The following is an 11,568-nucleotide window of genomic DNA, read 5'->3' on the forward strand; positions in this document are numbered from 1 at the left end:
CCTGACATTATTTTAACTAGATAACAGTATAGTTGTGTTACTCACACCAAAGAAATATACAGGCATACACACACATTTTCAGATGGAGGTGAGGAGGAAGGAAAGGCCTATAGCTATACAAAATTGTATAAGTATATTTGCTTATCCAATCTTTTCCTTAAAATGTAAGCTCAAAGGCAATAGTGATTCATATATCAAATGTTATATCCCCGGATACCTTGTATATTATAATATTTGTTCACAGGATGACTGGTGTAACACACATTAATGTATTATTTAATAGAAATTGTGTTAATTTTCAAAATAACTCATTCTAATGCAGTTATGTATTCTATGACTAAATAACACATTAACTAGAACAATATTTTCTTGTCTTTTCCAGATCCTAATGCTTTGGCTGGCCAGAATGGCCCTGACCATGCTCTCATAGGAGGAATAGTGGCTGTAGTTGTATTTGTCACGCTGTGTTCTATCTTTCTGCTTGGTCGATATCTGGCAAGGCATAAAGGTATGTTATATTTAGTCAGAGTACTCAATGTTGGCAAAATATTCTAGACTAACTTCATTATAAAATATGATATCAGTGCATATATGTTTCTGTACGTGTGCATAGAATAGGGAGATAGAGAGAAATGCTAAATTATTTCAGCGAATTCTTAATTATTTTACTTAAATTTAAAGTTGGATTGGCTTAGCAAAATAATGTTTAGCCAATGGCCAGATGTCATAAAGTAAGCCACTGGCTCAGAAAAATAGAAAAAATATGGAAGAAAGTTTGTAATTTATATCTGGAACTGAAATCCAACTACAACTATTTGGTTGATGTTTTTGTTTGTCAGTTTGTGAACATCTGTGTAGCCATATTTAGTGAGGAAAATAAATATTGTGCAACGGGCCAGGTACCACTTTATTGCTATAACCTACTTTTAAAGAAGTTTACCAAAATAAACAGTGACAAGTTTGACATGACCACTTTTAAGATCTTAACAAAATGTAGTCCCAGCTACTCGGGAGGCTGAGGCAGGAGAATTGCTTGAACCCGGGAGGCGGAGCTTGCAGTGAGCCGAGATCGCACCACTGCACTTGCACTCCAGCCTGGGCGACAGAGCGAGACTCCGTCTCAAAAAAAAAAAAAAAAAAAAAAAAAAAAAAAAGACCCTGTTTGCTAAAGCTATAAGGTTCATATTGATTTTATCCATCATTAAAGAAGTCACAGTTACTTATTACCCATTTCAGTTTGGCTCTTGCCTGTAGTAAATCAAGCCATATCTGAAAACTGTAAGGCAAGAGTGCAACTTTAGAAGAGTCAATCGGGAGCGTATTAGGTCTCAAAAATCTGGCAAAAGTTTCTTCCTAAATAATGTAGTTTTAATGCTGGGTATTTTACCAGTCTCACAGAGCTAACATATTTTTCTTCCAATATACGCAGGAACGTATTTAACAAATGAAGCTAAAGGAGCTGAAGATGCACCAGATGCTGATACAGCCATTATCAATGCTGAAGGCAGCCAAGTCAATGCTGAAGAGAAAAAAGAGTATTTCATTTAAGATGCAGGCCAAGATTCTGAGTTTTACTACCAGGCTGAATGCTGGAGAAAACTGGCTATCATCTTTCAGAATTCATTTCTTCCATCGTCTGCTACCCTTATTAACTCCCATACTGTACTGCTATCAGTAGCCAGTGTATACCAACAATCAGCTGTTGAAAGCATCATTCTTTAATTACTGTACCATCCATAATGCAGGACATTTCTTACTGCCTAAATTTCACACCATTGCTCTTTTAACATACAGTGCTTGAATATACAGCCTTAACAATGTTAATCATCTCCTTGGATCATGATATTGAGTGGTTTTTATACATTAAAAAATGTATGCAGAGGTTTTCCCCCATTTTTTCCCCTTTAAGTCATAGACCTTATCAGTTTGCCATTGGACAGCTTTCACAAGTAACAGGATTAGGGAAGGACGTAATGTACTTAAGAATAAGTGGAGGTTAGAGGTTTACAATTAATGTTTTCTACATGTCTGTCTTCAAAGACAACATGCTTTGGAAACATATGTCCTAGAAAACATAAAATTAAAAAAAACACTATAGTGTAGTTTTTGGAATGTTGGAGATTATACTGGTAAAGCTGTATCGATTTGCTATTGAAATATAGTATTTGATACAGGAGCCATGTGTACGAATTGCAGTCATGACGTGGTATCTTCTATAATTATATAGATCTTACTATTAGGATATTGTAGCTTCATTTACTAATAAATTATTCCAAATGATTTACTTCTTTTGGAATCACAAAGATTTAACTCATTTCTCTAATTTGATTCTATAATTTATTTGCTTCATAAAGATTCACCTGCCTAAACAATATTGAAGTATCCATAGGGCACAATTTTCAGACATTTTAGTATCTGTATATAGTGCATATAATAAATCCAATTAAACATTATTTGATACATATTTAACTTTTTTGGCTGTATGTAATTCAGTCATAAGTAAGCATTTTCTAACGTCCATTATATCCCTTTAGATATTACTTAAACCAATATTATAAGTAGATAACATGTATTAGTATTTTTGTCTGTATGTCCTAGCACTGTTCAACAACAAATTTTTCTAGTTCTTGTTAATTTTTATTTGTTATACAATGGAAGCACAATGTTATAAGGAAAGGTAATTTTAAGCTAACAACCAGTGCACAGCCTCAGGTTTTAAATTACAACCACAGTTGAATAATAACCTAAAAATAAATTTTAGTTTGCTAAAAATTTACAAATTTTCATTTTGCAGTTCCAGAGCTGCTTACCTATGTTGGTTTGCCAAAAAGAAGTGTTTAAGATATGTTTTCTGTGTAAATGAACTAATTCTTTATATTAAATTCCTGTCTATGCATTTTGTGAGGTACAAACTGATGAAACAGTGAGTGATAGAGAATTTCTGCCATGCTTTTAACTCCAAAGTGAAAGTCTCTTTCTCTGGATTATTTTAAGATTTTGGTGTATTTAACCATTAAGAAATGCTGTATTCTTAAATATGACACAGTTAATCTAAAGTCTTATTATTTCTTCTAGTAAAATAAAATATTGTTAGATTAGTTCTCATTAAATTTATTATATGCTAAAGAATAAAACTCCAGTTAGATTTAAAAAAAATCCCATTTACAAGCATTGCACCTTTAAGAAGGAAACAAATATGACAATATGGTAGCTATACTTGTGATGTCTGACGCATGATGGCCTATGGTTTTAAAAATAGTATTGTGGAATATATTTTTGGGGAATAAGAATGGTTGAGTACAACATCATGTATTAATATCAAATGAAAGACAAGGGTGCTGTATCTTTGATTATTTATCAAAAAAGTATAAATCTTTTAAGGAAAATGTTAGAATTTTCAAGTTTTTTTTGATTGTTGAAGCATTTATCTTGTTGATTTCTTATAAAAGAAAAAGGACGATGTCAGTCAAGCAGCACTTTTTCAGAATATACAGAACATAAATAATATGATGTGGTTGAGTGTTAACATAATAAATCATATACAGTATGACATTTTAAGGAAATAAGTCTGCATTAATGTGATTGCATGCTTGTTTTTACAGTTCACTCCATACCATCTGTGGAAAAATGCAATAATATGTTAATATAGTATGGTAGTTTGAGAGAATCAGGTAGGTGCTACTAGACACATTGAAACTAGAATAGGTTTATAAACTGTTCATATCTTTCAATGCATAATCTTTAGAAAGACTCCACAAAGCAAAATTCATCCTGTTAGTACAAAATGGAAAGGTTCTTATTACAGAAGTAAGTTGTATGAACTGCATCATCAATTACTATTTAAAGCCTAATTTCAGGATGCACTTACAAAATTGCTACTCTTCATCGATGCCGTATTTACATCCCTCTTCATTTCATCTATATTCTACTTGGCTCCAACAACTAAATTGTTGCCTAAATAACTCAATCGTTATTTATAGCACTGTAAAATTAGAAATCCAAAATTGGTTGCATTTCATGATTTTTGACTCTTTTAACCCTTCAGAGTAATATAAAATCTCATTAGAACTCTTATAAAACCAGTTAGCTAAAACAACTAGATTATTATACTAGTTATAAATGCTGGTATATTATAATTTGTGGGATCTAATTAAATGTTTGCCTGTTAAATATAGTTTGATTTAAATGAGACGCCATGTTCTGAACTGGAGAAAATAATATCAATGAAGTTATATTTTCATACCTTTAAACATTATTTAATTTTCAACCAAACAAAAAATAAATTGTAAAAATTATGCTCATTTCTATTCCAACAAATCAGAAAATAATGACGTAATATTTCTAAATGAGAATGATGTCAATTTCATTGTCTGGAACGTGCACACTTGTGTGCACATAGAGTCAATTTCTGTCTTTTCTAAGTGAGCACAGTAGGTAGGGAACTCAATGGAAGCAGTGTGCACACACACACACCCTTAGTAGAATATGGAGCATTATTCTTTACCAAAAGTAGCTATTCTCTGCCAGTGTACTGTTTACAGTGTAAATTGATTGTCCTCCATCAAAATCAAGTCTAAGCAGCATTTTTCTTTTCTTTTTTATTTTCCATTTTTGTGTGTTCTAGATAGGATTATTATCAAAAGTAGGAGGAAAAAGAAATGTTTGTGAGTGCAAGATTAAAGACAGAGCGCATGAGCAGAGTATTGATGGTGTGCATATTTGTGTGTGTGTGTATGTGTGTGTATAAGAGAGAAAGAGAAATCAAAAAGAGAGAGAAATTTCAACTTGTTTTCTTTTACCAGAGAATCCAAGAAGCAGTTTAAGGAACCTGATATTGGAGTTTAATCTAGAAACTGGATGATCTCATATTGATTCAAGATGCTTAATCTTTCATTGAAACTCCACAATTAAAATAACAAATAGAGAAAGAAAACTAACTTTCCTAAATATGGCAAAGAAACTAACACCTCGTCTATTTTTATTTCTTTGTAAAAATATAAATATCTCAATCAAAAGTACAGGCTCATTTGTAATTATGTACTCATGATTGTAACAGCATTGAGATTCCATATAGGCACATGTATAGCAGCTGTTTGAGAGTGATGGCTCTTCCATGTAACATAGCAGTTATCGTGTAATTTAGTGCCACTTATTGCAAAGTGTTACCAAGGGGAACATTTCAAATGCCTTTTGTTTTTCTTTGGACATCAAGATAATTTAGTGGACAACAAATATTAAATTTTACATTATGCTTTTTAATTGTGGAGAAAATGCAAAACCTCATGTCTTACCGCAACTTTCCCGTGGTATTGCTAATTACTTAGAGTCGCTAAAATTGCCCAATATTATTTCCCTTTGCAAATGGTAATTTCTGATAAAACAATACAAAACAAAAAATAACCAGTAATCACAGCCAAATGAATGAAACACCCAATGAGAATTACTGTTGAGTAATGCTTTTTATTAAGTGGCACAAAGTACACACTAAAAACTATGCAAAATATAGGTAACTACAGTGTACGTACATGTAAGTATCTTGTACTTGCTGTGTATGGATGTTGGAAACCCATGTAATTATAATATGCATTTTGAATATTGGGAAAGAGGAAATCTTAGTGTAGATAATAGAATTTGTTTTGAAATATACACTGGCAATATTGAAATATACTCAGTGCAATATCTGCAGTTCTATTGCTGGATACTTAATGCAAAGGGATTTTAAAGAATTCTTCAGCAAGATCCAAGAGGTTGCTAATCTTCACCTCTCACATACTAAGGCATTCATTAAAAATACAACTAATTCAAGGACAAGTTAAGTTTTTCTTATTAATGTGACACAGTAACGTTTTTATTTGGATTAGTTTTTGGTGTTATTGCAGAGAAAGAAATAACCTGAGTTTTAAATTTTGATTCATATCTCATTGAATTGGGAATTCTTCAATTTTGTTTGAAATGTGTGTGTGTTTTCATAGATTGTAGCACTTTTATTATAAGTACAAATGTATTCAATGAAAGAACATAGGGTAGTTTTAATAGTTAAAGTCACTGTATCTTAATGGGAATTTTTAAATATCTTTTCTTTTTCTATTCATTTTTTCCCTTTCTCTCTCTATTCTACCCCCAAACAAGCCCTTTGCACTCATACCCTTCCAAAGGCAATGGATTGAAAGTAGCAAGATAATAAAGAGAGTTAAAGGGGACGACATATAAGAATGGGTTCTAAAATCATCAGCATTTTTATGTATTGAGATTATTAATATTGAATGCAATAGTTATTGGATATAGCTGGTAAGTTCTCTGCCATGCATACTTACAATAATCCTTCTACCTCTCACTTTTAACATGGGCTATGATACTTCAATATAAATAGAGGAAATAATTATTTACCAGATATCCCAGGAAGCATTCTTATGGAACTATTATAACAGTGCACTCCCCACCCCCTGGGAAATCTCAAAAGCCAAGTTCTTCGGTGTATTCTATGGTGTATGAATCTGCATTTGTTTTTCCTTTTCTATCATTAGCTTTTCCTAAAGGCAAAATATTATAACTTTATAAGAATAATCCTTCTCATGCCTATTTAGTATTTCAATGTTAATATAATTGTATTGATTTTTAAAAATAGTTAAAATGGCAACACTTTGCGATCCAATCTGATATTTAATTTTTAAAATGTAACAATTTCTTATAAATTCGTGCTGTTTTAAGTAAAAATCATGTATATGAATTATTTTACCAAGTAGTATTATCTGTATGAGACAAATTTAAGTATTTTACAAATTTCTCCTCATTAATAAATAATCCTCATATAATGCACAGTATTGCCACAAATGCCCACTTCATTTTGTCTGCATAGACATGGTAAGAATTTTTCAATGATGTAATTTAGTTATTCTAAAAGAAATGACAGATTCTTCTGTAGGAAAAAATAAAAACATGAATATCTCAAATTATAATGGTGAATCTCTAAAATATGCTTAAAGTAAGATGTTTCTATGCTATGTGGTTATGTTATCAATAATATTTGGTTGATCTTCACATATTTTATATGCATATGTATATATCAAGAAGTCATATATATATAACTCAAGAAACTCAAGTTATATATATATATCTCAAGAAATGTATGATTATTTTGGAGAGAATGGGCCCAAATGTGAAAAAGATGTTAAAAAAAACAAAAACAAAACAAACAAAAAAACCCCCGCTATTTTCCCCTACGAAATATACTGTATATTTCAAAAGAAGAAAAGTTAAAAGATATTTGAAGATTGCAGGGGCAAAACAAAAACCTACCAGGGCTCAGCACTTAAGCACTTTTCCCACATCCAGGGTCAAAGCAGCAGTAACTACATGGAATTTTAAGTGCGGTATGAAATGCAACATTACACTTGCAAACAGTACTGTCAAACCTCAAAAGCTTTCTTTCTTCAAATGCTTTTTCGTGTACATGATACTAGTAGACACTTTTCTCTTTATATTTACTGATAGTGAAAATCATACGCAATAAAATATTGATGTTTGAAAGCAGTGGTCACCAATTGGTTAAAAAACTATGAAATGTAAACTGAATTGTTATATCTCTATCCTTTTTGCTTTTCTCTGTGTTTTTAATGTATTGAATAAATCTCATAAATAGAAAGAAAAATAATCTAGAAATTTTTCAAAGCTAGTACTCTTTCTCCTTATAAATGTACACAATTTTAATCTTTTTACAAATTTATTTAACTGTACCTACTGTACTTATTGTAGATTCAATGACGCAGTTAAGTCATCAACCAAGGATTTATGAATTTGAGATTACTGACCTGTTTTCTTCATATTGCATTCACATCAATATTTGTGAATTTGTTGTTTAGCTTTTCATTCAACCAAAAAATATTCCCTCAAGAAAGCTCCATTTTTATCATAAACATTTCAACATAACCAACATTAGAACAAGTCTGCCATGTTAAAAATAATTTAAAGACTTATCTCTGTAAATGGTATCCAGAAATGCAGGTGTTCCCGGTAATGTAGCTTCAAAAATAAAATGTGCTATTTATATGACATGAAATTCATAACTTTTGGAAGGGTATATTTATGACAGCATAAAAAATAAATTCTGTGCTATAAAGAAGATCCAACAAAATTAACCATATAAGCACAGAAAATAGAGAAACACAGTTATTGAATCTACTCTTATCATTAACATTTTCAAAAAACAAAATGCATATTGTAATATTTGGTACATGACACTTGCATGTTGATATGCCTATATACTTACAAAGTATTCAATGTGTACTTAGCGGCGCTTAAAATATGTCATGTACAACTCTTATAAACATTTTTACAGGGTTCCCATTTGCACTTCATCTTTCAGTAAAGTCTTGTCAGAAGAAAATTGTCTGATAAATATGGAAAAATAAAATTTGAATTTTAGTTATCTGTTGGACATTACTGAATTGTCTATTCATTTAGTACATTTTCTTAACCTTGAAAACAGACATTGAAAGATGGAACTTTCTTTTTTCCAGTGACAGGTCATTAAAACGATGGTACAAAACATACTTCTTTATGCCTAACACATTATTTTGAATACCTTTTTTTCAACTGCATACATCATCCATCCATTTTAGTTTTCCTCGATGATGCCCATTTTCCTTGTAAATTTCTAAGTGGAAGTTTTAAAAATTAATCATCAGTAAAATAAATGTTATCTTATTTGTACAACATTTAATCGTTATTCCTTGGAATATATGAACCTTGTAAAGTGATGACTAAGGGTAAAAAAAAAATGTTGCTGACTTAGGGAAATTTGCTTGAGATTGCCAAAATTTTAAAACTCTGTAAAGGTAATTTTACATTCTCTTATGTGTGTTTACTAATGTTGAGTAGGAACAGAAGCAAAAATACCTAAACCTATTTTTTTTTAACCTTCACACTCTAACCAGTATTATATATTTCAGCTACCTAAGATAATGCAATTAATCATATATCCAACCTAAGCTTCTGCCAATAAGGATTTCAGATAAGCTTTTAAATTTATGGAGGATTTTCTTTGTGTCTTTGGAAGTTGACTTACCATAAAGTATTTTATAGTCTACTTTAAATAACAGATTTTGTTATACAGGGTAAGCCAAAGGCTGTAAAAGATTTAGTGTCATTGGGTCTCATATTTGTGTTAGACCATGAAATATTCCATTAAAATTATCTGTAAATACAAGGCAAGATTTTGTATCTGGTTTATTTTATTAAATAACGTTTAATTTTGTTTTTAATTCACAATTTTTCCATTTAATATTAAAAAATGCCCTGCATTACAGGTTAGGAAATTTGACACTGTATCAAAGTTCAGATTCAGCACATCTGAAAGAAAATAATGGCATTTGAAGTAAAACATTCATCCACATGTGTTCTTTTTTTAAAAAAAAATTACCCAAAAAGCCCACTCTTATGCAGCTTTTCAACTGTATATAAATATGGAACCCGTGCTTGCTAGGTAAATCCACTCTGTTTTCATAATGGCAATTCTTAATTTGGTCAAATAATGTATAGAATTGAAGGCACACTAGAAATTCTGGTTCATACAATTCACTAAAGGATATTAAGTCTAAGTGTTATTAATAATTGGGTTTTGATGCCTAGGAAGGCCCTTCATTATATGATAATTCCAGGATATTGCTAATATATAACAGTATATACATTTAAACTAGGAAGTTCCAGGAAATGTATGGTTTTTTAAAAATTTCAAATCATACTTTATCTGTTTTGTAAAATTTAAGAATTTTTATCCTCTAGTGTTTTGAAACCTAGAAAACATACAAATGCATAGAGGAAAGATTAAAGGAGAAAAACAGTTTCTCAGTTTCATTTCAAATACCACTTAGGCTGCTCTGTGTTACATGTCATTTAATCAACACATCACTATAGGCTTAGGGTGAGGGTTAGGCTTAAGTTTAGGAAAAAAAGTAGCACAACTATTGAACACCTATATTGTCATCAGCTCAGCTCATGAACTTTACCAAGAACCTGAACACAGTATTTTGTGCCGATACCTCCATAACTTAGTTCTGTAATATAATTAAATTATCCTTCCAAGAATTGTTGTTTTCTTCATATTTAAGCATTCCTATGCCGAACAGAGGAATGGGGAAATTCAGTACTTTAAAAAAATTGTAATTATACAATGCATCTTATGATTTAAGCAAACAAAAAAAAATTACAAATGAATGAACTATCTTTCAACTACTGTTTATGATCTGAAGTTTGATATTTTTCTATGTTGATTAAAAAAAGGTCTGACTAATAAGCAAATACTTTACTGTTCTAGAATATATAGAAAATCAAATCATCTTCTTTTTTTTTTTTTTTTTGAGACTGAGTTTCATTTTGTTGCCCCGCAGCCACCTGGGTTCAAGCGATTCTCGGGCCCCAGCCTCCTCAGTAACTGGCATTACTGGCATGCGTCCCCATGCCTGGCTAATTTTTTGTATTTTTAGTAGAGACAGGGTTTCACTATATTGGCAGGCTAGTCTTGAACTCCTGGCCTCAAGTGATCGACCTCAGCCTCCCAAAGTGCTGGGATTACAGCTATGAGCCACCGCACCCGGCCAAATCACCTTCTGAAGATTGGCCCACACAATCATTAGAATGGGTACCTTAATGAGAGTCCTAAAAACACATGCCTTGTACATTCTACCAAAACCTTCATTAATTTTGTCTTTACTGATCAAAATCCTTACACAGATAGAGGATACATATAATATGAACATATGGGATATTTTACAAATACATTGTTATGGAAGTTAGTATACAATAATAATGTAATCTAGGCACCTTTAAACTAATGAAGTATTTCTGGAAAACATCATAACCTTAGAATACTGCAACCATTTACTGTAAAATTTAAAAACATTCAACTAAGTTATATTTCATAAACATGTCTTTTTACTTCAGAATTAAAAGAATATCAAGAAGTGAAAATTTTTTCAACCTATTGGGAGATCAAAAAGGAATTGGAAAATTCCTAAGGTAAGGTTTGTATGTTTGGTAATTTTGCCAAAGAACAGAACACATTCCAATATCCTGCCAGAGAATCAGACAAGCTTTAGGGAATGTGTTCTCAGATAGTTAACAAGTCCACAAACTCTGGTGGCTCTGTGATAGGAGGATTTAGGATCTAATGACTCCAATTGTTTTTTACTATATAGTCTACCAATTACATATTTATTTGCTTAAAAAAGTAACTTTTCAAAACTAGATTTGTTTCCATGAAAATATAAACCCATCAACCTTGTACCTCTTGCTATGAATTATTCACTCACCTGCTTCAGGCTATTTTCTGCTCCTAAGCAATGAATAAGATATCTATTGCCTCATATGACCCTGAAGTTCCTTCTATGGCCTGTAGGAACAGTACAAGTTATTGGCATTTAAAATCATATTTTGATTACTGGTTTTTCTGCTAATCTGGTAGAATCATAAAATGATTTGACATAAACACAGTACTTTGCTTAGAATTTGGGGCATATTTTAAGCCTAACCGTGAACCCTAGGCTAAGAAATTACCACCATGGCATTGTACCA

The 11,568-nt window shown here is 31.4% G+C and overlaps 1 protein-coding gene across 5 annotated transcripts in view; it reads left to right on the forward strand.

Moving 5' to 3' along the window:
- The window catches only part of CADM2 (cell adhesion molecule 2), a 1,121,146-nt gene extending 1,112,712 nt beyond the window's left edge, over window positions 1-8,434 (forward strand). For 4 of the 5 annotated variants that reach the window (XM_024245141.3, XM_054551669.2, XM_063721866.1 and 1 more), the window contains 2 exons: window positions 383-508; window positions 1,430-8,434. In XM_024245141.3, coding sequence (XP_024100909.2) covers window positions 383-508; window positions 1,430-1,548 — 245 coding nt within the window. In that variant the 3' untranslated portion in view covers window positions 1,549-8,434. The remainder of the gene's footprint in view (window positions 1-382; window positions 509-1,429) is intronic. The other variant, XM_054551667.2, reaches the window with a different exon arrangement.
- Window positions 8,435-11,568: the final 3,134 nt, after the last annotated feature.

Source organism: Pongo abelii, chromosome 2 (genome assembly GCF_028885655.2).
Source record: "Pongo abelii isolate AG06213 chromosome 2, NHGRI_mPonAbe1-v2.0_pri, whole genome shotgun sequence".
NCBI classification, from domain to species: domain Eukaryota; kingdom Metazoa; phylum Chordata; class Mammalia; order Primates; family Hominidae; genus Pongo; species Pongo abelii.